The sequence below is a fragment of the Aspergillus chevalieri genome, chromosome 4, assembly GCF_016861735.1.
Source record: "Aspergillus chevalieri M1 DNA, chromosome 4, nearly complete sequence".
Lineage (NCBI taxonomy): Eukaryota > Fungi > Ascomycota > Eurotiomycetes > Eurotiales > Aspergillaceae > Aspergillus > Aspergillus chevalieri.
The window spans coordinates 403,803-430,511 of NC_057365.1; the positions used below are offsets into that span (position 1 = coordinate 403,803).

At 46.5% G+C, this 26,709-nt stretch overlaps 7 protein-coding genes across 7 annotated transcripts; 2 read left to right on the plus strand and 5 right to left on the minus strand.

Moving 5' to 3' along the window:
- Window positions 1-2,181: 2,181 nt before the first annotated feature.
- Window positions 2,182-2,667, minus strand: ACHE_40149A (uncharacterized protein; the record flags this gene model as incomplete). The annotated part of the gene is made up of 1 exon (XM_043278316.1): window positions 2,182-2,667. The coding sequence occupies one exon, from the start codon at window positions 2,665-2,667 to the stop codon at window positions 2,182-2,184; it is 486 nt and encodes a 161-aa protein (XP_043136107.1).
- A 36-nt stretch (window positions 2,668-2,703) lies between these two features.
- On the minus strand, window positions 2,704-3,837 carry ACHE_40150A (uncharacterized protein; the record flags this gene model as incomplete). Its single annotated transcript, XM_043278317.1, has 2 exons — window positions 2,704-3,704; window positions 3,774-3,837. 2 exons carry the CDS (start codon window positions 3,835-3,837, stop codon window positions 2,704-2,706), a joined length of 1,065 nt encoding a protein of 354 aa, XP_043136108.1.
- A 1,306-nt stretch (window positions 3,838-5,143) lies between these two features.
- Window positions 5,144-5,629, plus strand: ACHE_40151S (uncharacterized protein; the record flags this gene model as incomplete). The annotated part of the gene is made up of 1 exon (XM_043278318.1): window positions 5,144-5,629. The coding sequence occupies one exon, from the start codon at window positions 5,144-5,146 to the stop codon at window positions 5,627-5,629; it is 486 nt and encodes a 161-aa protein (XP_043136109.1).
- Window positions 5,630-7,380: 1,751 nt separating this feature from the next.
- ACHE_40152S (uncharacterized protein) lies at window positions 7,381-7,893 on the plus strand (the record flags this gene model as incomplete). Its single annotated transcript, XM_043278319.1, has 1 exon — window positions 7,381-7,893. The coding sequence occupies one exon, from the start codon at window positions 7,381-7,383 to the stop codon at window positions 7,891-7,893; it is 513 nt and encodes a 170-aa protein (XP_043136110.1).
- A 541-nt stretch (window positions 7,894-8,434) lies between these two features.
- ACHE_40153A (crinkler effector domain-containing protein) lies at window positions 8,435-10,721 on the minus strand (the record flags this gene model as incomplete). The annotated part of the gene is made up of 5 exons (XM_043278321.1): window positions 8,435-8,544; window positions 8,602-9,038; window positions 9,088-9,395; window positions 9,497-10,248; window positions 10,310-10,721. 5 exons carry the CDS (start codon window positions 10,719-10,721, stop codon window positions 8,435-8,437), a joined length of 2,019 nt encoding a protein of 672 aa, XP_043136111.1.
- Window positions 10,722-14,540: 3,819 nt separating this feature from the next.
- Window positions 14,541-15,200, minus strand: ACHE_40154A (DUF3632 domain-containing protein; the record flags this gene model as incomplete). Its single annotated transcript, XM_043278322.1, has 2 exons — window positions 14,541-14,752; window positions 14,819-15,200. The coding sequence occupies 2 exons, from the start codon at window positions 15,198-15,200 to the stop codon at window positions 14,541-14,543; spliced, it is 594 nt and encodes a 197-aa protein (XP_043136112.1).
- A 2,047-nt stretch (window positions 15,201-17,247) lies between these two features.
- On the minus strand, window positions 17,248-18,159 carry ACHE_40155A (uncharacterized protein; the record flags this gene model as incomplete). The annotated part of the gene is made up of 1 exon (XM_043278323.1): window positions 17,248-18,159. One exon carries the CDS (start codon window positions 18,157-18,159, stop codon window positions 17,248-17,250), a length of 912 nt encoding a protein of 303 aa, XP_043136113.1.
- Between the last annotated feature and the right edge of the window lie 8,550 nt (window positions 18,160-26,709).

Sequence of the window (26,709 nt, forward strand, 5' to 3'; positions counted from 1 at the left end):
CCGTGTACATCATAAGCTCTCGCTGGAGATATCTTTACCAGAACAGAATACATATCCAGAGACTCCTGAGCACGGCACAACATCTCCCCATGATTCAGCGTCTCACTTCGCAGATCCGGATCCAATTCCCTGCTGCGATATTCAAGACAACACTGATATGCCAGTCGAGCCGCCCGCCTTCCGGGGAGATTCGGCAGAGAATACTCTATGATCTCCCAGTATATCTAGCTTGGATGACACTCTAGAAGAGTTCTTCGGGCTTCCGGATGCACAGGACGACATTCCTGTCGACCCGGCAATGCTTGCCAACCACTGGCCTTGGGAGGATGGCAGCCCCCAGCAATCTGTCCCACAAGCCGACAGCTTCATCAATTCAGAGACAACTTGCTCATATCCTGACCCTCCACCTGTTCTTCGCAGCCCACCTAACTATCATCGAGGTTTTTGCGAAAAGGCTGGTGGTCAGAATGGCAATACTCAAACAAGTGACCACTCTCACATCCATGATCATCAACAACTGCACCCCTCCCAACGTAACACCGATCGCGGCGCTTCCTACCCCGATGGTGTCCGTGGGGACCATCACGTCGGTGGACAGTCCAAAGGCTCTAAGCGGAAGACGCAACAATCAGACGGGCGAGCTCACAAATGGCTTCGAGTTTCCATCAATGTTGCCGCCCATGGAGGATTCCTTCACGCTTTTCTCTCACTTCATGTCTGCCCCACTCGACGATCATTTGCAATTCCTTTCTTGGCTATTCAAAGGTGCTCTACCACATTGCATGTCTAGCTCTTCACTGACAGCATGTGAAGAGAGAGGCGCTGGCAACCAGTTGCTCAAGTACCCCGCATGAGATTGAACATAATTGGCGTGATCGTAGAAAGGCCCGAGGAGGCTCCAGAAAGAATATGCCATAATCTATGGAAAGGCGAGCCTTCTGCTGAAGCTGAGAAAAAAACGAGAGTCAGAGGTCGCAAGGTTATTCTCGGAGCGCTATCCAGGGAGGACTTCAGGCGCGATACAGGTACACTGGAGTACAACCCTCAACAAGAAAGCAGATTAACGCTTGGCGGGAATAGACATACGATATTGGCATTGTGAAACGTTTACAAACTAAGAGGATGAGTTACAACAAGCCATCATATCCTCTTATCCGCTGATGATTCGATTGGCACTAAATTCTCTGGCTTTCATGCAACTGAACTAGCTGCCACGCATTTATAAACCAGCTATCCGATACATGCACTCCCACACTGTAATGCAACTGAGCCAGGTCCCTAGGTCCTCTCATTCGTCCCCACGGTTCTGCTCAGATCCAGGCACGCCCCTGCGGCCGTCACTGGGGACAGCAACACATACATGAGCCTGGTGTTAGTCGCGCTCGTGTCACATACTGTGCTTCTGGCCACATCGGGGAGTTGTGTGTGGGTTGATCATCATCATGCCTGAGTCCTGCTTCAGAGGTGGATCAATTGATCTATCAATCCTCACGCCAATCTAGAAGTCTTCCTCAAGTCATTACAAGTGTACTGCAATTTGAGCACCAGGTTCGACAGGCTGGTGTGTGAGAATATCTATCGCATAAAAATATAAAGTCACCTGAGCATTATGACTTTCATGAGCCCACTTCCGTACTAGCTCACAAAAGATCATTCACTGGTTTAAGTGAGACACGTATTGATGATACAAGTCAATCATCTCCCTTGTTCATCTGTAACGAAAAATCAGCGAGATCGGCCCTGACCACGTCCGCAGCTACTTCTCGTGGCGGTCCAAATGATCTGGGTATCATCAAATTGTCTAGTCAGATGAGCTAGATGCAATCATTCAATAAAGCAACAAGGGCAATGTCGACAGCTTTCACCTGATTGTGGCAGGCAGTTCATGTTGCAGAACTTTCTCAAATTCTTCTCCCCAATAATAGCTGCCAGAAGGCATTTAGGACTGAACAGTCTTTCCCCGTTTCCCTTGCCGCTTCCCAATTATTAACAGTTACTCGCTACTTTATCATAGCCCTAGGAGGGTTGCGTCAGCTTGGATGGGGACCCGCTCGCTGAGGACAGATACTGGTGACGAATAGGGATGGCAATGGAGAGCAGGGCCCATGGAAAATGAAAATGAGGATCTTCTATATAGTCACAAATCTTAAGGCAGTCAATACACAAGAATTTATATCCTCTTCAAGATGACCCCTTCCCCCCAAGGACTGCCCGCATCACCTCGCATAATTTCGTGGCCGGTTCCTCAACAAGACCCTGGCACCTCCACGCGACGAAGTGATCTGGGCGTACAAGGACGGCTCCTGCCTCGCTGACACCGCGGACTTTAAACCAGTCGCCATAGCAATCCAAGTACTGGCACCCGAATCCAATGGTGTATGCTCTAATCTGAACGCCCTCGGATGTTCGCGAGAGATTCTCGGCCGCTGTGACCCACGGGCCACCACCAATTCCTGTCAGTAATGTGAAATGGCCCTGGCCACAGAGGTCAAGTGTCGAAACTTGAGACGACTGGCTATTGGCCACCAACCATAGGTGAGGCAGGTGGTAACCAGGATATGTGCTCACTTTGACGACCCGAGTATCATTTACTTGGGTAAAATCAGGGGCGGTATCCCCCGTTTCAATGGCAATGGCTGCAGAAACAGAGGAATAGATCTGGTTCATCTGGACTCCTAGAGAGTGGGCTTCATTCTCGAGGGCTTAAATCGTTACACGTAGTTCGCTGCGCTTCTGATCCCCTTCTGCACCGTCTGATCTTAGACTGTCATTTATCTTTTTGCGGGATTCTGAATCGCTTCCCAGAAGACTCCAAAGCCTTTGGTGAGCATGGATTCCCTCGTTTGCCCGTTGCACAACTTCATCTCCGACGGGTTTTCTCTCACTAGTTAGAGTCTCCAGCAGGGATGGAGATGCCCATCCTTTGAGAACATAGGCTAGTTTCCAGGAGAGATTAAAAGCGTCCGAGATGCAGGTATTGCTGCCCAGGCCATAGGCCGGGGGATGACGATGAGTCGCATCGCCGATGCAGAGCACTCTTCTGTCCTGCCATCTCTCTGCGCATTGCTCATTTATGGTCCATGGAAAAGATGAGAGAATGTCAATTCCAATTGAATCATCACCGATCAGCTGGTATAAATATGCTCGGAGCGTTTCCTCGGTGGGTTTAATCGCCGAGTGTATTATCACGACGAACTCATTCCACGGTTTCACCATTCGGAAAGCGCCTGCAACAAGTCCGGTGGGGCCGTCTGTGTTGAGAGCCCAGGTTAGACTGCCTGGTCGATGTGCGATATACTTGGAAAGGTCTGCTTTAATGTGAACGTTGAGGGCTTCCCCATGTTGGCAACCAATCACGGGGATGTTCAACGCTTCTAAGACCACACTTCGAGCCCCATCGGCGCCAATAAGGTACTGCGTGGATACAGTGTAGGTTTCCCCGCTGACTCGATTCCTTACCGTGACTAGGACATGATCCGTATCCTGGTGGAACGATACCAGCTCTGTCGAAAAGCGAAAACCCGCACCTAGATTTTGTGCTTCTTCGACTAACACGGGCTCGAGAGAACTTTGGGGGAGGTCGCACATGGAACAGGGACTGGCGAGCTCGTAATCCCCCTTTTGCATTGGATGATTTCCCCAGGCGTAGATGCGCGCATATTCTTCACCTGCCAGTTTATCTGACCAAGTGCTATGTTGGATTACTAGGTAACATGTCAGCCTGCCATATAACTGTAGTTATACAGAGAGTTTTTTTTTTTTTTTTTCCTTACCACTGCCCGGGGTGGCAACGGCCTTCAGCCGGTGTTCTATTCCGGCGTCGCGGAGAACCTCCATGGCTCTTTGATTGAAAATATGCGCTCGTGGGGTATTTGCAGTACCCTGGTGTTTAGATATGGCTAAACATTTGATTCCCAGTCGGGCTAACAGCAGAGCTGTCGTGGCCCCAGACGGTCCAGTTCCAACAATGAGCACTGGGACATCCATTTCTTGAAAGGTAAGGGAGCAGGCTAACGGGGTAAAGTTTAGCGCTAGTCATATAAAAGTTTTGAGAACTATGGAGGGCAAGTAGGCAATCATAGTCCCTTAAGTATTATTGACTCTGATACAAATGTGCAATTAATTCCGGTGATCTGCGACTTCATAGGTGTTAATCCGTAAACCCGGGTTAGAGTAGCTCTGGTCAACTAGAGTGGAGATTGCAATGCCTTGGACCATTTGCTGATAAGCATACTCATACTTCAGTATACCTGGCCACCCCCGATGGAGTATAATAGTTTCATCCACTAAGTCACAAATCAACCAAAAATGCCCTCGGCTTCTCTTTCAGTCTCCGTTACCCTATGTGGTAGACTCGACGGCTGTTGGGGCAGTGTAAGCGAGGTTGGAACAGTACCGAAGCCGATCAATGTTCTTCCCGCATATTATTTACATAACTAGTTAACAATTCAATCATTCTTTAGTAAGCGGAAGCAAAGGACCCCCGTTAACGTTCCACTTTACTTTTAATATTCTTCTTATGTCCGTGCCTGTCGGTTCAGATGCGCTTGGCTTCGCTTCCAGCAGTAACCTTACGTAACCTAAATATCAAGCGATTAGGGAAGTGTAGCTGGCATCACTACTGTAACAAATGATGCTGGTCTTCGTCCTTTGTTTATTATGGATCATTAGACGTGGGTCCTTTACCATCTGCTCTTTGCTTATAGAATAAGTCGATCGCGATGCCTGGGTACAAAGTGGACAAAGAGTGCAGACGCAGGTATTAACGGAGCTGGAGAAAGTCAGAGTTCAAAAACCCCAGAACGTATCTTGACAGACAAAAAACTAACTAGCCTAATAGTTGCGGGTCTATCAATCCATCCATCAATGCTTCGGTGATGCTGGGTGACAGGCAATTAGTGAGGCTGGGCGGATTGCCCGCGTGATCGTTATGAGCAGACAAAACCAGGGGCTTGGACATGTGTTCAGCGTCGGTACAAGCCGCATCTTGCATCGTACGATCATCGTGCCCTTTGGACTCACTGAAGCAAATGGTCATGTTTGGATGCTGCCATTGGACAACACGTAGATCTTGCCGCTGGCCGGTTTTGTCGGAACTTGCGCCCGATCCTCTTGCCTTTTTTGATTGTTGCTCAAGTCCCAAATGCTCCTCTGTGGTCTGGTTGAACGCCCTCTGTCTGCCATTCCTTTTGGAATGTTCGTCGAGCTGGATTTCCAGACCCTCTCCCGAGCCAGTTCTTGGCTTTTCTCTTCTGGTTCAGATGGCCTTCTGCAAGCCATGGATATCTGCCAGGTGATATCGAAATCCCATCTCATCCTGGAACGGCTCTTGGCACATGAGGTGAATACAGGAATACACCTGCATTACTCTGAGATGTTCTTCGATGTGATTTCTGAGCTCATTGCTTCGTTCCCAGTGCCTCATACGCTTCGAAGACTCTCGGGATTGGTCACCCAAGCAGAAGGGGCAATGGCCCGGCCGAATGAGCGTATGGCAATAAGTGACGATTTTGCACCGTCTGGTAGAGGCGCTCGTCAGATGAACGCCACAATGGCTCTCTCACTCGCCGAGGGAATAGAACTTAAAGCACTCGTGGCAGTATTGCATTTCCCGATCCTTGCAACTTGAGGGTATGACAAAGCTCCTTTTGTTGGCAATCCTGGATATGATTACTCCGCCGTGGCCTAGAGAGTCTTGGAGTGGTCAACGCAGCCCATGCATCCAACAGTTAGACAAGGGGTCTTCTTACTTCTCTGATTTGAAATGACAATCCCGCAATGGACATACACCGTCGGTCGGCATTTCGCCCGGCCGATAAAAGACGTCGTAGTCTCGACCACACAGAGAGAGAAGATCATGGACTGTAGAGAGCATTTCTTGATGCGATAAAATCTTGTCTAACCGGACCACCTCTGCAAGACACTGATGCTCAGGCATTGCTTTGAAAGACAAGCGGTTATGTCGTTAGGTACCACTCCGCTCGGGATCAACTTTCCTCGTGAAATAATTTTTGAACCCATTCTTCTCAATACCTGTCCAGAGCTTGCGTGCGAAGTCAGTTCGTGAGTGTTCTCTCGCTTCTTTGTGATGCTAATCTTGGATGAATCAGAGCGTTCGTTCTTGACTAGGTTTTGGATGCTATGCTGAAGCTGCTGGAGCTGGAGCATCGGACCGTTCTGAACAGCATGCTCTCTCTCTCTCTCTCTTTGCTGGCAAACGTCGTGGATAGCCCTTCTCACGATATTTACCGACTCCTCGAAGATACTCAATATGGTCCAGATGGATTTTCTCCCCGAGAAAAGCATCCATGCTGCTTAAGGCCGAGGTACTGTCAATGTAACTACAACCGTACATGTTTGGATCCTTCTGGGTCAGGAGCTGGCGTCTTTATGCATCAGTTGCAACTTCTAGAAGGGATTAATCTTTCTGTCAAAATATTGGCAAGGGAATTGTGACTTACTATCTCTTCTATTGGCAAGGCCTCGCTGCAAGCTGTGAATATTTATAGACTTCATAGTAGTCAGCAATTTGAACAATGGTTCTGAACAGATGACAGAATATCTCACGAGTCGGGAGCGTGTTTGAATGCACCGGCGGATCGTGTAACCGTGCACAAAATCAGTTCTTTCGTCATATGGGGTCTGCATAGAAGTCAAGTCGGTTCATCGTTATCTGGATCCCAGCATTTTAAATCTTTAGGAGAATCCATGTCGAAAAGAGCTTTATCCGCGAACGCCAGAGCTAGCAAGTAAGGGACTGGATTAAACTGGAACTTGCTGTGCTTTCTCATCGCCACACGAAAACTGAAGGACCTTGTCAGTGTTGCCAATCCTTTGAAGGGTAAGGTAGTCGCACACAGTATTTTTCGGGTCATAGTTAGTCTTTACCCACTTTTCACTGAGACGGAAGAAAATCTTTTTTTCGCCATCTGGCCTGCGATATATGTAGAGTTCGATATCCTAAACTATCGTAAGTGCCGTTCTGTATAAGATTGATGATTTAGGAGTTTCATACCTCGTATCATAAACCACGCTCGTCCATTGAAAGCGCCTCACTTGTAGATTCTACAGAGTATATACTTGTTAAAGTCCAACCTGTAGTATATGGCTTCCCACTTGGGCTCTCTTTCACCTCCCGTTACTCTGTTCGCCCCTTGAGCAGACAATAGATGCCTCAATGGACTCATCGCACCGAAACCTATCTCCAGTCTCGTCCTTGGCTCCCGTGCCTCCACTGCCCCCACCTTCCGGGCCCTGGCCTCCCCCAAAAAATGTATGCGAGGCTGGCTTTTTGCAATGGCAGAAGAAGAGCGACGAAAACAGGAGGAAAAGACGCATCAGGAGGCATTGCGGCTAGAACAGCGCTGAGTCGAGCACAGTATGCTCCGTGCTTCGCTACAGGCCGCGGTGAGTTCGCGCAGCCAAAGATCGCTCCACGATTCTGCTCTGGAATTGGCAAATTGGCAGCAATATACTCCCATGGCCACGGGCGATGGCCCAGTGCCCCCATCGCGTCAACAAGAAATAGCACCAGCATTGCATCAGATGTCGTTGATACCTCAGGAGGGTTTCCAAATTCCTTCACGGCCAGGTGGTATATCGGTATCGCCCATTGCTCGTGGCACTTACCATCCAGGCCTCTGCACGATGAATCCTCTACAGACTACTGGGTTATCGCAGTCTCTCTGTGGATTCCTGCAGTTCCCTACAGCGCAGCCTTACGGCCAACTCCCGCTATCGAGACTCCAAGCAGGTGCTGGACGCATGCCTACTCGGGTGGAACCTGTTCAAACAACCGACCGTCCTCAGGCTGCCCGTTACATTTGGCTTCCTCCTCTTTCAACAGTTTCCTATCAGCAGACTGGCAACCAAACCAAGGAGAGTATGGATTAACCAGCAATCCCTACGATTTCCATATGATGATTTAATTATATGCGCCGAATAACCAGTCCTGAGGATACTGATATTCACACGGGCTCTCCATGGAGAAGAGAGTTCGAGTCCTACAGGTCAAGACGAAATAAAGTGTTTACGGTTTGACTTGATTCATTTATTTTTCCACCTATATTGGCTCAATAAATATCAGATCTTGTGTCAGAATTGTCAAACCTCATTCGGAGGACATATAGCCTCCCCTGTTAACTGGAAAGTCTCACTACAATATGCAAACCATGACTTGATCCTCCCTTACGGCACTTCTTGCCTTATTCCTTGATACCTGCTAGCTCGTCCGAGGCCTGAGAAAGCGCCTTCCTATTTGACAATAAACCTTACTAAGAGGGAAGAAAAGAAGCCATGGGAACAAGACAAAGGAAACCTGGTGAATTCATCTGATTGCTTGATAAATCGAGAAGTCGGTTACAGTTAACAAAGAACCATAATGTAAGACAGATGCAAGGAAACAATGTAATAGCCATGTTATCCGTGCTAATCCTCAAATATGTAGATGCACAGACATAATAGGAGCTTTCTGATGGTTATACAGCTGCAATTCAGAATAATCATTGATGAATACAGCATGCCATAGCCTAGGCTCAGAGAACTCTATTAAGTTGTTAGTGGGATAACTCATGGATACTGAATTGAACACTGAGAACACACCTCTGGTTGGCAAAGAAGTCGCACAGTCGATTATGATCCAATCCTTGATCATATTCTCTTTTAGCCAGGGATGATATTTTCCACCATCCTTGAATCGAGAGATATGTTCATCAACTCTATTGTGATCTCTCAATAATTCAATCGCCCATTTCTTTTCTGGGATATAGAAATCCACTCGACCGTCCTTGGTTCTTGACCATTCACTGGATATTGGTACGCCTAGGCCAGCTACATGGACAAATCCCCTGTGGAATTCATCCTGATATTGGGATTCCACAGGTCTGGGTTGTGATGCAGTTGATATCTTTTTGCCCTCAGCTGAATGCCTCAGAATTGTGATGGAGAATTCGCGGAGAACCTCTTTGCATAATTTTGGTAGTGAGTCAAATCTGGCAGGCAGGGGTATTGACATTTTGCCAATCCAATATTCGATGTATCTAAGATGGTCAGATCAGATCGACAATAGGGGTATGTGAGGAGAATCACTTCTCATGCAAGCGCGATGGCAGAACTGCAATATCACCACCATCCAGAGCTACCCTGTGAATCCAACCTTTTTGATAACAGAACTTGATGCTTGCATTATTGATATCAAATGGAATACTTCCTTCTTCTGTGATTTTGCACAATGTGTTGCAGATTCCATTTGTAGCTCTTGATATATCTGGAAAGGAGCGATTAACTGGCTGCGTGCTTAGTTTTTGAAAGACTGTGCCGGTGTCCTCCAGGAACCAAATCACATGATCTTCTGTCAAGGTCTTAATATGTCTATGCTTGATTTTATGGCGATAGGTCTGAAACTGTTAGCTTCTTGGTTCAGATAAAGCTTCTCAACATGCCCACTATGGGTATGTCCAAAGAATCCCAAAATTATTTGATCATATTTGGTACATACCTGGAAAAGTGTGCTGAGGATGGATTCGACCGCTCCTGGATGACCATTTGATAATGCAAATATGTAGTCCTGGGCACCTTCATCAAAAGTGAACGTTTCTTGATATTCAACTGGAATTGACCGTGAAACAACATCCCTGAACTCTTCTTTGTCATAAAATAAACCAATAGGTGGTGAGTATTGCTGGCTTTGTGGCGTCAATGAGATGCATTGTTGGTTAGAAAGTCTGACTGGAGTGAAAAATGTTTGATCTGGGCCTGTTTCTGGACTGCCATAAGAGCAGAAAAGACATAGTCGAAAATTATAACCAAAAAGAGATGACTGTCTCCCTTTGAGGATTGTGTTCCAGAGCACATCATCACTGTAGGTCATCTGTGCCTCATCCACGAGAATAACAGTGTTCGATGTCAGAACCCAAGAGAGGTCATGTTTGGATTCTGATGAAGTTGTGGTGAAACTAGTGGTTGGTGCACCTTCTAGTTCTTCATTCCATTTCTCAACAAGCTTGACAAGACTGTCCCAAGGATTCTTAAAATCGAGACCTTCCCATTTTTTGATCAAGGAAACCCTTCTTCCCCCTTTGCGATAGTGTTGCCTCAGAAGTTCAGAGAGATATGTTTTCCCACTGGCTGGAGTTCCACGCACATGGACTATGTTCACATCATCCAAAATGGCCGCGAGTTCTGACACTGTACGCTCTCGAGGACATACATGTGGATCCTCTGTGATAAGCCGTTTCGGAGATAAATCCACTATCATATATACATGTTAATTATAAGTATGAAAAGATCATTAAGAATGAGATATTCTCACCACCTTGTGATTCAGAGCGCTTCCGTTTCCGTGTAGTGGTATCTCCGCTCACAACAACAACAATATCCACATTTGGATCCTTGCTTTCAGGGAAGAGTGGGCTGGTCGTGATCATTCGGCGTGGATGTAGAAATTCACCATTTTTCACATCAAACTCCTCTTCATAATTGAGTTGCACAACAGGGCAGTAGAGCTTGAGGTTTCGGGCTGTTGTATCCTTGATTTCTTCTTTGATGTCTTCCCAAATCTTCTTTTTGAGCGTCTCAATATCGTCTTGATCTGCAAAACACTCTATGGAGAATGACTGCTGAAGATCATCAGATAAAGCACACCATAATTTGCGAGTACGCCGTCGAGACATTGTCAAAGATTGGATTGGATTGAGCACCCAGCTGGTGATGGCAGCGGCCATTGTAAGATAGGGACTAGAAGTGTACCTGCCTGACGAGAATAAGGATTGCACCTGCCTGATGAGAACAAGAGTTGCACCTGCCTAATAAGGGCGAGAAATGCAACTGCCTGACAAACAATACTGTAAGAAGAGGGTTGCTGGGCGGCCTTGTTGCACACAGGCAGGCGATATGTGTCAGTTTTCCATCCAAAATCTTCAAGTCAAGCCGCGAAAGAAATTTGCAGGGAATAGGATGTAGTGAGATGAGAGATGATCATCAGTCTAGATCACCACCGCTGCTGTTGCCGCCAAGGAATGTGAGCATGTGATATTAGTGTGCTGATTGGTTGATTGGTTGATTACGTCGTCCATCTTTCCAGCGGCGGGAGTACGCATGAGTCGTTGGGTGGCATGGACCCGAAATAACGTTCTTATCATATGACTCAGTACGCATAGGATCTCTCAACTATGCTGTTAATATTAAATTTACTTCATAACAATTTCTATTTATCAGATGGCTGCCATTTTAGGTCGTCATTTGGTAACACGTGCTCTGTGCCTTTCACCACGGCTATGTGTTTACGACCACGCACCCCGATCCCAACTTCTTGTTTCAGGGCCCCATTATGGGCGTTCCCATCTTCTCTGCCTTTCAACAAAGGCTCACCTTTTGCTTCACCATCACGGTTGCAGTCGCCGTTACGTGAGAGCGCTGAAGATGGCCTCATGGCACTGTAATAGAGCCCAGGCCGCCATGGCGCCCACTCTTTTATCGAGGCCACTTCCCTCTAGGTTTGTCCCTCAATTTTCCACTCATCCTTGATCCTTCCATCTTCCTATCTTCCCATATATTATCATTCTGGGTTGCTATATTTACGAGCATTCTTTCCATATACCGTTTATTCTGTGACTTAAAGGCGGCTAAGTGCCTGAATAGCCAGGTGCCTTTGAAGCAGTTAGTCAACTGACTAATGATCGATGTTTGAGGGGTCAGAGCCATCGTCCTGTTTTCTTCTTTGTTTCCATCTCCTACACACCCGATTTAGATAACGTTGCTTTAAACACAACCTGATCAAGCATCATGGTAAATACCCTAGAATCGCTATGCAAAGTATCTTCGAACTGTAATGCAGGTTGAACCAACGCTAGAAGGCTTACCAATGGAGTTGCGCATCCACATCTTATTCAAAACCCATGATCTCAGTTCTCTTCGATCGCTTGTTTTTGCATCGCCAAAGTATCACCAAGCGTATCAGTTTGTCCGCCATGAACTTCTGCAGAATCTTCTCAAGACATCTTATGATGGGCTTGTGGATATTGCAGATGCCATAGCTGCTGTTCGCTCACGAGGGCTGTACGCGGTCCATGAATCATTCCGCGAACGAATCATTGCTCTTTTGGATGAGCGACGACGAAGCGATGACATCCATCAATTAAGCGTATCATCAACGGAGATTTTGCCAGATCAGCCTGCAAATGTTGACGAAACGATTCAACTGCTACATCTTCATCGGATGGCCAGTTTTCTGCTTGAGGATTACTCCAGAACAGCCATGTGTCCTAAATGGATGGAAAGTGCCAAATGGAATGATGAGATTTTACCAATCAAACTATCAAAAACTGAAAAGAGACGCTTCCTCCGGGCATTCTACCGGCTGCAAATTTATGGCAATTTATTCGGCCCTATTGAGATTCCCCTGAACACAGAGCCTCCAGAAACAGAAAATGACTGGACTTACAAGCGTGTCTGGGATCCAGGCCCGCCCATATTTTCTGAGGAAGAAGTGTGGCGCTTTTTCTTTGCTACTACTCCCTGGGAGGTTGAAGAGCTCTGCTGCTTCTGGCGACATTGCTATACCCGATGGGCAGCTCCATACTTTGAAATAGCGGACATCTTGCTGGACAAGGATATTCTGTTTATGAATGAGCTCCCAGCCGCTGAGCAACCTCCTGTAACCCGCGTCGCTATTCAGACAATAATGACCTGAAAATTGAAGAGGACGACAGTAGAGTGCCTTGCCACAATGGGACCAGCATTTCTTGTCAAAACTCTTCGCGAACCAGATTTTATGACACGTCGGAATCTGGTGATTGCAAACCTGAGTTTTTGGGCACATATTTTTGTGGAGTTCTGGCCAAATCAAGATTTTGATCAACCGGGAGCCTTACCCCTTCTCTATCCTGCAGAGAAATTTAATTTTCGGCATGGATTTTATTGGATTGCAAGATCTTCTAGGCACCCTATTGCCACATGAACAGCCTAATCTTGCCTGGAGGCAGCGATGGCTGGGAGATGGGCTTTATTTTCCGGAGGTCTTTGTGGATATGTTCAGCTATGTCGCCCGTGCTGCGCGATGGGAGTGGGGTTATGCAATCTGGGATGATGAAAGACTTATTCAGTGAGAAACACCAAATTTGAATGAGGCATTTCCTGGCAACATTGGCGGACTATGAAGTAGTTGTGGCCAAACCCTGTTCTTTTGTAATTCTTTCCATAGTGTCACGGTAATTCATATCTCTATCATGAATTATTAACTTTATGATCATAATTAACTATTAGTTCTGTCTGTTCGTAGAGAACGGTGCGGATATCACACTTCAGACTACTTAAGATATCCATCTTCCGATACGCTCTTAATTCCTCTTGTGAAGACATCAGAAACGTCATTCTTGAGCGAGGGATCACGCTTGAAACACCAGATCCGGCAGCGCCCGGGTGTCGAAAACGCATAGACAATCAGCCTTCAAATGAAGCTGCCCAAGCGTCGACACAGTAATATTTCGCTTCCAGTCAAAAAAATACCGAGTCAATCGAGAATACTATTGGCTTGAGCTGTTGGATATTCGCCGTTTCTGCCACTTAGACGAGAGCTTCTTTTCATGATGACAAATTGTTGGACTCGCTGACATTCACGTATCATCGTTGAGGGTGCAGCATCTAGGTATAGTCAGATCTCTCTATTGGTTCTAATGGCCTTATCCCTGCAGTCCGCATATGGTATGACGCCATGACTGCGGTATTTCACCGTTTTGGCTTCAAGACATGCCCATATGATGCAGGACTCTTCATTCATAAAACATGCCCACATCTATATATTACCACCCATGTTGACGATTTTCAGCTCGTCGCTGAGCGCGTTGAGGATATTGAATGGATGAAGGACAACCTAACCAAGGAATGGGAAATAAAAGACGTTAGCGACATGACGTACTATCTTGGCATGGAAGTGAAGTCTGAAGATGGTTGCGTTTACCTCAATCAGCAAATACATCAGGGAACTCATCCAATCATTTGGCCTAGAGAACGCTCATCCACAACCCACACCCTACCGACAGGCCTCATCATAGATGACTTACCTGACAGCGCCATCATTACACACGAGTATCAGCGCGGCACTGGGAAGCTACAATGGCTTGCTTTAAAGACTCTTCTATTTTGGTGAGACGTTCCTTGGAACGCCGTGGACGCGTGAAGGGTAAGGTGTTTGAATGCAAAAGGTGAGAAGATGAGAATTTGTAGGACTATTCCTAGTCAAGAACAGACTGGCCAGCGTAAAAAGTTGATCCATGTATAAAGGTTATATATCCTTGGTCAATTTGCGATACGACAGCCGATAGTATTCAGTTCAATCTCTCCGCCTCAACCTCAGCAATCCGCTCCAGGGCAATTCTAGCAAGCTTCTGTGCCCTCTCATCTCCACAGCTAACTTGAGTGCGGACTAAGCCCTGTTTCCAAGCATGCCATCTATCCAAATCAAACCCCCTTTTCGGGGGATCATGGAGATTGTAGACTCGTCCAAATTTGCAATTTTCCAACATCGATCCTGCGGCATATATGAATCACAAACATGCGGTTCGCACAGCCGATTTATACTGATTTTCTTCCTCAAAAGCATCACGGCACGCATACAGTCCATAGATTGAGAAATCCATCCTGTGTGTGGGTTCGTCGTTGCGAGTGATAGCAGCAGCAGCCGTGCTCTGCGCAATAAAGGCAGTGCTGTTCTCCCATTTTTCTAGCTCCTTTTGAGTGTGGGAATGATGATGGATAACTGAGAGTAAGTGTTAGTGGGTGTTACATATGTATATAAAGTGCCGGATTCAATAAGTCCCCTTACAGGAATTACACATGTCAGCAACATGCATTCCAAAAGAATGTAAATCTGTCCAAAGATAACCGAAATTCCCACATCCAACCTTCTCCCCCGTCCTCGGGTCGGCCACGGTGACTTTCTGAATCCGTGTGACGAAATCAAGAAGCTTAGTCTGCCGCGTTGGTGCAGTGTTCGCGGCGATATCGATCATCAAGATACAAATATTCCAAGCAACATCGCTGTCGAAGTTGGTTCCGGGTGTGTCATTTTTGGATAGGATTTCTGTTGTGGTCAGGTCAAGGACTTGTTGTACTGCGTCTGCCGCCGAGGCATCTGGGTCCGTGACGAGATTGTGTAGGATCTTGAATTCTTGGGTTGGGACTAGATCGGAGTCATATTCTTCCATGATGTACGCTGCCTTGAAGATGAAATTTGCTAGAAATTGAGAAATAGACAAGAATGGGAGCCCAAGGACTTTTGGTTATATACGATATTCAGCCCTGCACAGCCTTGTGGTGCGGTGCTAGACCCTGACTAAGCAGCCTTATTGTTAACTAACTAACTAGTTAACTAATTGGCTCTGACCTTCAGGGGCCGAATAAGTCTTGCACAGGCACATCGTAAGCTCCTATCTTTTACACAGTCATGGTGGTGCTGAATGAAGTTTGGGAGCTGTTTTCTAAATATCCCATGGAGCCGTACCTTTTCCCGCACCACGCTGCTTTGTCTCGAAGCTTTCCTGTTAAATTCTATCTGCAGATTTCAACATTAGGAATACAGTTCATCATCATCTACTATTCCGAGCCTGTGACACTAGGCGGCTTGGCAGGGATCGTGGATTTCAGTGAGGCGGATATAGCGACTGTATGCAGAGAAATCCTAGATGGTCTTGTTTATATTCATTCCAAGCTTGGCATATCACACGGCTCAGTTGACCGCAGCAATGTCCTCCTAAACAGGAAAGGGAAGATAGGATTGGGTAGGCAAGATCTTGCCCTAGATGTTTATGAAAGGCTAACCATATATAGCAAACATTGGAGACAGTATGCTAAACAGCAACATATTGAGAAATTGGAAGTCAGATGTAGCAGCCGTCGGTTTCATTGTAATCTGCCTCGGTGACAAAACTGCCTTAATTTTAGGAGTCGCTCCTTTGAAAATTACACTATCAAGTCCGACTAGTGAATTTATAGAAAAGTCAAAAATGGAATCAGCTAAAGAACTTTTGAATGTAAGATTGTCCCTTGATTTACAGTCAATTTTGAGAAAGGTGCTGACCACTTGTAAGGCTGAATTTTTATATCTAGCAACACCAGGAGAGGCATGGAGCCTTAAGCGATATTATTTTGATGCACTTCCCTTGAGCGTCCGGTTTGGCAGCCGAGTTTGAAGATAATTGAATTCCATCATGGCGCTTTGTAAGCGGCAAATAAAATAATGAGAAACTATCCCTGTATTCCAACGCCAGCTCTAAATAATCACCGACCGGAGTAGGAACAAACCAATGAGTAGGAACAGACTCTGAGCGGGTCACCAAAAGGGCTCGCAAACCCTAATGGACATATAAAAGTATTCACGGAATGAAATCTCGCTGAGAAGCATGGAATTTGCTAGCAACCCACTTGGACAAAGGACCAATCTATTAGCACAACAAAGACTACAATTTTATTATGGACATGCTATCATTGAAATACGCCACCTTGCATTTGAGAGTGACGCTATCCTTGGATCAAGGCCTCTTGACCGCAGGAATGTGGAAAGACTCCGAAATTTGTTCGAACTTGAAGGGTGTGCCAATATCGAGCCTGAGCACAGAGTGGCTGCTACTATAAGTGAGTTCTGTCCAATGATCATGTCATGCTGGCCCAAGTCGGCAATTAGGAAGGCCTGGTTCAGGAATCATCATCCGCCAACAAGAAAGTGGCGAACAATAGCATCAGTGATGGTTGAGCCAGCTCGTCCATCATACCCCTTTATGCCAATCGGTGTGTTGAGTTGTCGGGTGGGGATTCCCAAAAATTCCGCTAGTTCTGTCGCTCGTTGGGTGTCCATGAAGTGGTAACCATTTGCTCCAGTGTCGGCTAGGGTATTCAGGGGGATACTGATTCCATTGTAAGCTACCTGACTATTCGCATTGAATCCTTGTCCTCCAACCAGTTGGCTAAGATCCAATTCACCTAGGTCAACATCATCTAGCCCCAGGTCGGAGAGACTCTTGGGCTATATTTTCCCACGTCATCATTCTGTTCATTCTCGGCTGCTTTCTGCTCACGTTCCTTCAGTTCAGGGGTTGAGGCCCTGGTGGAACAGTCACAAGCAAGATGTCCATGTTCCTGGCAATGGAAGCAACGGCCTTCCTTCATCAATTGATCACGGTCAGCATTGTCCATACATGGGGTGGTAGGGCTGGTGCTTTGAGATGGGGTTAGTTCTTTCTTGAAGGTCGCCCCAGTTCAACTGGATCCCTTGCTCGTATCCTTGTAGGGGGCGAACATCTGATTCTTCTGAATCCAGTGTTTGGTCACTTCAAGTCGGCCTACAGTCTGGGAGGCAGCGCTGGAGAATTCCTGGAATGTTCCATCGCTAATGCTACTGGAGATGCACAGCTCCTGGAGCTTGGTCGTCAATTTGGTGTAGAGCTCATCTTTCCAATCATCCTCAGCAATACCCGCTTCAGCTGCGAGGTAGAGGAATTCAGAGAAAAAGTCATGAAACTTGTCACTGTTCTTCATGTATAACTGCCGAAATTGGTGCTTTGCAGTGGTAACACGGTTTGGATCGTCATAGATTGTTTTCAGGTGATTGAGCATATTTTTTGAGTCAGTATATGGGTTTAATGCATCATCTCGCATGCGTGGAGTGATGTGTTTCCGAGCTTTACCATCACATCGACTAGCCACATATGCTATACGGAGTTGGGAAGTGTCGAAGTGGTCTGCATTGGCAGCAAGCTTCTGAGACATCAGGAGCAGCCAGTCTTCGAATCGGGGCTCCTTTCCATCGGTAAGCATTGGAGGATCTGGGATCTTGGTGGATTTGCTGTTGATGGGCATTGGAGAGGCCTGACGACCACTGGCACTGTCCATCACCAGTCGGGCAATTTGGCTCCCAAATGCGTCACGTTCAGCAGTCACATCAGTAAGTTGCTTTTTGATATCTTGGAGTTGTCCCTTCATCTCTTCTGTTTCACGGCGCAGAAGCGCAATATCTCCATCCTTGACTTGACCTCGTAGTTCTTCTTCAGCAAGACGGGCCTTATAATCATCAAGACTGTCATCATATTGTTGATGAGTTGCCTGGAGCTTCTCATACAACCATTCTGGCTCCTCGGAGGCATATTGCAAGAACTCCTCCAAAGTCATCATACGTTGTTCTTCGTTCTCATCTCCGTCAATAAAGATGGGGTTCTGTTGGTTCTCCTGTTCAGTATTGGTATTCGCTTCGTTTCAGTTGGTATCATCATTGTTCGTTTCATTTCGGTTGGCTCTGGTAGAGGCAACAGTGTTTCTTGGGCGAGGCATGCCTGCTGGGTTCGTTGTATTGGTATCGGTATCTATCGGTCGATCGGAGGAGCACACTACTATGGATCTACGATTGCCGGATTGAGCCAATGAAGTAGATGTGTGGAAAGAAGAAAAAAAGGCGAGATTCGATATTATGTCACGGGCTCGGAATAGTAGATAATAACGAACTGAATTCCTATCTAAACTATTGTAGCCATCGACGAGAATATCGAATCTGGAGAAGAAAGAAGAAGAGGAAATCTATCTAGGTAATGAAGAGGTTTTAAGAGGATTGTTGGCGACATGACTGGATGGTGTTTGTGATGTATCACCCATTGCCGTAGTGTTGAGCCGCCATGTGAGCTATCATATGTGAGCCGTCACAGTGAAGAAAATATTGGCTGCAATTCCATCTGCTGCATTCTGGACTGTACCACCAAAGGCACCTGCAAAGGTACTGCAAACCACGAGAGTCGCAAAGTTTGGTGCCACACATTGTGGAATAATAAAGATGACATAAAGGATATAGGAGCTCTATTCTCATTAGCTGGTACTCCTTGATTAGTTGTAGTAGGGTTTCTATATACATACAAGATAACCAACCCGAAATCCAAACGTCTCCATCATGGGCAATGTGGCCAATGGTACAATTGCTGCTGTGGCGGTCCATGAGGTCACTGCAAAGAAGCTGTACTCAAAAAAGCCATTGCTAACATTGAACTCCACAGATAATTCCTCTGCTACTGTTGTGAATGAGGTTGCGTTTATCCCGACCAGAATAGCCACCCAGTAAGAAACAGCCATGGTCATCCATTTCTTCCGTGAAGACCAATTGTAGGGATTGCGTGGATCATCTTCCCAGGAAAGTTCGACCCCAGAGAAGCGCACTTCCTCACCCTTCGACTCAGAAGACTGCGAGGATCTGGAGTACGGTTCGACTGTCATTTTTCTCATGCAACTATCCAGCTCACTTATGAAGGGGCAGTTGTTCCGGTGGATTAACAAGGTGGGAAGCAAAAACTTGACAATAATGCTATGCAATTGCGTGCAGTATAGAAAGCCAGAACAATGAGAGAGAGATAGAGAGAAAAGAAATGAAAGTTGGAAAGATATAGAAGATTTAAGTGGCGTTCTTAGTTGTCAACGCTCTTTCTACCTAGACATATTGTATAGTAATTACTTTTGTTGTGGTTCCAGCTTTCTCTAGTCAACCTCAGAAGTGAAAGCCCGATGCATCTCTCTCTGTCTCTAATAGGTCCCCAGACACTGTGATGACCTGGAAATGATGCAGCAGGCTGCCTATCCAAAGCCTTAACAGTGAGGCAGAATTCATCAAGGAGAGTGTTCGAGGTGAAGGAGGTTTCGAACCTCTCTGTAATGAATGTAATGAAATCAACTATCTTGAGAATGTATGTCCGTGTAGGACGTTAAAGATAAAGGAAAGAAGCGGTCATACCATTATAGACACATAGTAACTAATGAGCTTATGGTATGAGATATATCAGGTTGTAGGGTGTTGATCAATAATAGAAGCTGAGGTAATATTCAACTACCAGTGTGTTGTGGCAAGATAAATGGAGGATAAAAGTATTTAGCGTAATGCAAAATTTCCTTCATGGCGCGAAAACGCGCCAAACATACACATGTATACTCTCTAGTTCATTTACCCCATTAAACACACAATTTAAAGAGCTCAAGTTGCCTAATTTGTCCAATCTGAAGCTATTCAAACACCTGATATGCTCTATCAGCCATGCCACCCAAGCGAGCCTCCTGAACACCGCAGCCAGCCCCCCAACGCGTATATACCTTCGGAAAACGCGCATTCCTCACATATATCACCCTCCGGAGGAAGGCTATCAAGGGAGGAAAAATACCAATGGGGTATATGTTGCTCGTGCTGCTGCCACCAAAGCTGCAGCCATACGTCGAAGAGCAGCTGCCGCTCGAGCTGCACGTGCAAATGAAGAAGCCGATGCGTCTCCTGGACCGCCACAAACATGTTTAAGAACTCTGAATAGACGCTCTAAAACCCCCCAGACACGCCATTGAGTTACTCCTGGAAAAGGAGTGCAGTCTGCATTACAAAATGCCCAGCCGAAGCCATCATCTGCAGTCAAATCCAACGCGTCATTTGAAAATAAAGCCTTGAGCCGTAGAGCTGCCTCTACGAGTACTGAGTCTTAAGCCGCTGAAGAAGATGAAAAATCAGAGACCTCATATGATGAAGAGGAAGCATATGAAGAAGGGGTGAATGGAGAGCATGATGAGAATGGTCCAGAAGACGAAGAAAGTGGACAAGTGGATGATGACGGGAGTGCTGATGAGGATGATAATACCCTCTATAGATGACCAGGACATTGATACTGAAGAGGATGCCTCTACCCGGGCGATCTATGATGCCAAAGAGAAGTATAGAGAGCTTATTGGACGACGTGTTCTAGATGAAGCACGGCGCCGCTATCCAGAAGGCGTACAACGGCAGCCTCGAGAAGTTGAGACCTCGGATTTGGAAGCAGCACTAGAGGATGCCATGAGAGCTGCAGACTATCCTATAGGATCACCCTGAACATTCGCGTCAACAAGAAGCCGTATGTGAAGAAGAGTTTGCCTGATAGCCAGCGCCATTCCTTCAATATGGATGATGTTGAAAAGACCTTTCTAAGTGCCATTGCTCCAACAGTTGGAGAGGAAGAGTATCAAATCATAGCTCGGAGACTTACTGTCAAACACTCTTCTGGGCGTGGTGGCTCCACCCACCAAGATTTTGATGTTTTTGACACAGATAATGGCAGCTCTATACGTTGTCGGAGTGTGAGCGGTACTCGCGACTGATCGAGTATTCACGCCGGACCTCATGCTATTCGCTGCCGATGAGGGCACAAGCGTGTCCATCTCGCTTCCCCATTGGACGTTACTCGCGGAATTGCATTTTTGCAGGACGTTCTTCTTTCACTGACGAGGGCAGAGGAATTCTGTGAATCGCACACGTCCTAGCATTTTTCTCGAGCTATAGCTTAATGTCATCTTGACTTACTGAAGTGTCTAGCATTCATCAGGTGTGTAGTCTTCATTCAGAACCATTTTTCCGGTAATCTAGCGGAGTGCATCGAACAACAGTTGCGGGACGATGTATGCTAGTGACAGGGTATCCAACGGCGGTTCGTCGACGTACCCTTTGACTGTTTCGGCTGTCGCTGTTGTGAGTTCAGGTTCAACACCGAGACGACACTGCTCATCCTCAGTCCTCCCTGCAGCCATAGCTCTCAATCGCGATGCAACTGAGCCTCTGTCTCAGACCAGCCTAATTCGAGGTAATTGTGAAATGTTTCAAGCTAATGCACGCATCTGGCTCTTTGCGAGCATCTGCTTGCAGCTCTTGTAAATTACATATTCCTATTATTAGAACTGCAGGTCAGTTTGTATCACTTTCCCACACGACACACTGATCCAACAAGCAGCAGAGGACACAGAGGGAAGAATTGGTCTATAGAAGTGAAACATACAATTAATAAAGCAGAAGGGATGCCCAAGGCCTGATCTGTAAACCCTTCAAAGACTTAAATGGATTCGGTGTCCTCACGAGCATGGAGAGATAGATTGGCAGGGTTGTTGTGGCAAAGCCACTGGGTCACATTGTCCTGTTCAATTGATGCTCTCTGCGTAAGGTTGCCTGTCACATTTGGTCCGCATGCATGTACTGTGCACATACTGCAGTTAAGGTAAGTTGCCAATGGTTAGATGATATTCCTCTAAAAGATCCAATCACTTGCCATTTATGGCTTGTTTCCAGGATTTCTTCGTTGGTAGGTGCTCGCTTGAATATTTACCAGTTCCTTGTATGCTTCTCGATCGATGGCCTCCATTGAAGTAGTGGGTGAGCATGTTCGACCAACGGATTGCTCGAAGCATGACGAACTGCTTAACAGCAGACGAGATGGGCCACAAGCCAGATCCGGAAATGATGGCTCGACCTCGTAAATTGGCGGGGAAAGACGCTTAGGCGAAAAGTAAGCGAGCAAAAACGATGAAGGTAATGGGGCAGGATATTCAACATGTCGAAGAGCTCTATTATATGGCATTTGCTGAATTTCTAGGTTGGTATGCGTGGAATACAAGAAGATCTTGCTTGCGTGCAAGTGACCTAATAAAACGCGTGGCTCTTTCTGAACGGCGATGTTAGTCCACTGGTAATCTGAAAGAAAGATAGGTCTGTTCATTCCAACTCACTACTTTCTTGACCTCGCTTTCCGCCTTGGTGACGGCACCGGCACACTTCTTCCCGTCTAATTGCGCCACAACCACCTTTTTTGTTTGGTACCACGTTCATGTCGGTACTTGCAAGTCGCGGGGTCACAGACCGGCTAGCCAGTCAATGCATTCTTCTGTTTCGTGCGATGTCAAGTTGTTAGGTACAGTGAATAAATAGCGGCTGCACCCCACACTCCATTTTGGTGGTCACCATTCGAAGTTGTCTAGGAGCAATCAATGCCGTTGGCCGAGGAAGTCGAACTAGCAGGAGTTCATATCTGGATTTTGACGACTAGGCACAACCGATATCTCATCGGGGGTGCCAGAGACTCATGACCTTGTTGTAGCTCATTGGTTCCTTTGTGGATTTTAATTGATCCCCACTCTTCTTTGTGTAGTCCAAGCTAGACCCAGCTAAGCTATGGAGAGTATCGTAGCTTTTCTCTATTCTAGGGGCGCCGCACATAACTTTCCGGGGTGTCTTTTTAGCCTCGGTGGCCGCATGGATGAAGCTCCCTCCTGGGGTCTGCAGTGCCCGTCACATGTGTCTCCGGGAGGTTTCTTTATCTCGATAAACAAGATGCTAAAATATAATCTTGCTGTAGGAGTCGAGGCTGCCGTATGATCACTGATAGCACTCTTCAGGGCGTTTGGTGCCATAACAGGCACATATTCTCATTCGGGCAAAATAAATCACGATCCCCATAATTCGCTCTTGTCTGATGCCATTTTGGGATGCTGGCCGAAGAGATATTTCTTATGGCTAGCACGTATAGTAGTGATCCCATTCAGCAATCTGTTGGATGACTGAAAACCACATTATACCCAACTAATGCGCGCCTGCTTGCTTAGATGGTCGGAAGGGCTCTGGTAGCCGCAAAGGGGCATATTACGGACCTTGTCGGAAAGGTTCGAGGATGCACCAGACTCAAGTCGATTTCGTCAAATATCGTGTCGCATATGTCAATTTGGACTGGGTACGCCGTAAGCGATTTCCTGATTTCCTTCTCGTCATAATCGTTTATTGTCTTTAGAAGCGCCTATACAAAGGCCGATGCAGGCCATAAATCGTGGTTGTCTTTTCTCGTCGTTTTTCAAATGGAATTGCTCCTCCAGTCAGTGTCAAAATATGGTTCCAGCTCCTTGATTTCACCGGTCGAGTGACGTTTCAGTAGGGTGGTTGTAGAGTGGATTGGTAGGAATGACAGCCTCTATAGCTCAAGGGATGTTAGTGAGCCCTAAAAGCATTATAATAGTTGATAAGCCACTTACTTAGAATAGAGAACTTCCCGGCTTTGGAATTATAGGAGCATCGGGCACAGCTGATGTTGCAGGAAACTTTGGTCGTGTCTGTGCATCTCCGCTACCAACGCTGTGACACAAGCTTTTGAGGTTCAGGAGCTCTCGTATCAAAATCCGTGTTGTGCCAAAACATTATGTTCCGCTACAGCTTTAAGTCAATGATGCATGCGAAATTGAGTGTGGTGTCAGCTTCGTGAACTCCGAGGTGTTTTATAGTGAGTGTTGAAATAGTCCCATTTGACCCCTAGCAATTCAGTTAGCGCATCATTCAATATTCTAGGCATTCTATTGCCTCAAGATATGGCTCTACCAATGTCGCATCTTACAAGCAGAAAGGCACATGCACAGAACGATCACGGACAAAGAACAAGGGATAGCCTTCGGCCATAAATCAGATAAGAGGACCGAGGGCGCTGGTGGCGGATAAGCAGGTAATTGTTGAGCACTGATGAACAGTGCAATATCAACAACCATGGTTGAGAACTTCTCCACTAACCACTGCAACATAATAGGCCACGGCGGCTGCATTCTGAGTGATACGTAGTCGGCCCGATCTCGGTCTCGACATGGTGTTGATATCCCTTATCTGTATAAGAGAATGTGAGGAAGGCCTCGTAGCGATCGAGAGACATAAGAGTTTGACTATATGGTATCAGTATTCCATTGAATCAAGATATATCACCGCCATTGAGGAAACTTACTGTCCCTTCAGGTTTCATGTCCGGAAGCTCTGTTGGGCTTCTCCGCAGACAGGAACGACGTCAGGGAATGCGTATGACATGATTGAGAATCTATTTGGAAGGTCTGAAGGGAATGATGGCCCGGGCACCAGGTTTCCGTGAGCATCCGACAACTCGTTCCACGTACCACTCTTTCTGGGTTTCTCCAAACGTGAATTGTTGTCACGAATCGATTACTGCTGGCTTCGACGTATCTTTATACCTCTCCGCGACGTCCATAAACTCTTTTTGCACACTTTCGCTAGGAAAGCGCACTCCCAGGTGTCAATCTTGCTGAGGTAGCTAGCAAGGAATTTATTTCCTCTGGTAATCTTCAAGCCTCTAGCAGTCTACCTTGACCTAAACATGTTGTGGCCTTCGAGTAGAACGTATAAACGCTGGATAAAAAAGAATCACCTCAATAATGATTCAAGACAAAGGAACAACAAGAGACCTTACGAAGCTCCTCCATATCCTGTTTGATTGCCGACTACGGCCCCTTATTTGTCCTTAGGTTGGTTGGTATGTCAACAACCAGCCAGCAGTGTTCCGTATAGCTCTGGCACCTGGCCTCATCATTATTAGATAAACACTGAATCAACAAATCAGTTTTGTTATTAAGGCAAAGGTAGTAGCGGGTTCAGGACTTGCCAAACGCATGCGATGATTGCAGTTGGATAGGATAGGAACAGACAAGTGATGCGCTTGAAAAGTGGCCCTGGTAGTCGCACGAAAGGAGCGCGCAGCGGCCGCGTAGACGTAATGTATAGTTCAATCACTGATAAAGAGTATGCCAATCGGATCTTCAGCTATACACTCATCTCAATACTTACAACATCAAAAGCGTTGGCCGCCACCCAAGGGAACCCAACCGCCAAACCCGCACTCAACGGCCCCAAACTCCGCCGATAAGGCGATGAACCGAGCTCGGACCTTCCTCAACGACCGGAAAGAATTTGACGTGCAGGATATAGATAGTCCGTATCCCATATCAACATGTTCCATTGAGTTAGTGCTGACAATAGCGATCGTATATATTGCGAATGGTACTTCTGACCAAAGAAGGGTCCCTTTTTTTCCTGCAAGAGTCGAGAGCCTGCGGCTCCTTAATTTGGAATCCGGAATCGAGGTCTTCAGTGTCTGAAGCACAAAAAGATAAGTTGGCATTGTTTCCATGAACTCGATAAACCATCTGTTAGCAACAATGGCCTGAGCGAAGGTGCGGACCTTTGGGAACCATTCGACCCTCGTAACGAATATTGCCTGCGGTAATTGGGCCATCGCTCCGAATAGAGGATAGGCATCGTGAAGTGGGCTTTGTTAATTGATGAAAGCCGAAAAATAAATTCGTTGGCGTAATGAAGACAAATCCATAGTATCTGCGGTAGACTATTAAGAACCGCCCATCGCTAAGAGGCGCTGCTCAAATGATATCTTACTACTGTCAACACTGTAATTATGACCGAAAGCCATGTCAGTTCCTGCTGGTACTTCATGTGAATTGGGACGGCGATTTGATCAGACTTACCGAGGTAGGCTCTGTATCCTAGAATGCATAGCCTCTCACAGCTCGTTGCGGTCACAGAACTGAGTCAATCTTTTAAAGAATCGGGCACAGATTGTACGAGCATCAGTTTGAAAATTACCGGCGTAATTAACTTGGTAACAGGTAGCTAATTGCCGGCCAGGGTACCTAGCTGGAACAAGACACGACACCACATACTCTGCATCTCTTATAGAGTGCCATTGACACTGACCATGAAATTGGCAACGTTGTGCACAATACGGAACCCTTACCAATTGCGCTCGTACCCTCTTCCTCCACCAGGCGTCCCTCTCGGACCTTTTTGTTGAACAACGTGTCGGCTGACAGAGGTGAGGCTTGCAGAATTCTTTGCAGGCAGAACCAAGTAACGTGGCGCACGAGTCACAGTGCAGTCCCGCCCATGCCCCCTTCTCGATCTCAGCACCATAATGATGAGAAACTGAAGTATAAATTCAACTTCGGGGCAACTTTTTTTTTTTTCCACTAGATGGAGTGAGTAGCATAGATCGAAGGATGATATCCACGCGAGGTCCATTTTGAATAAGCCAGGATCGACATACACAGATAATTTTCCATGATGCCCCGGATCGAAGC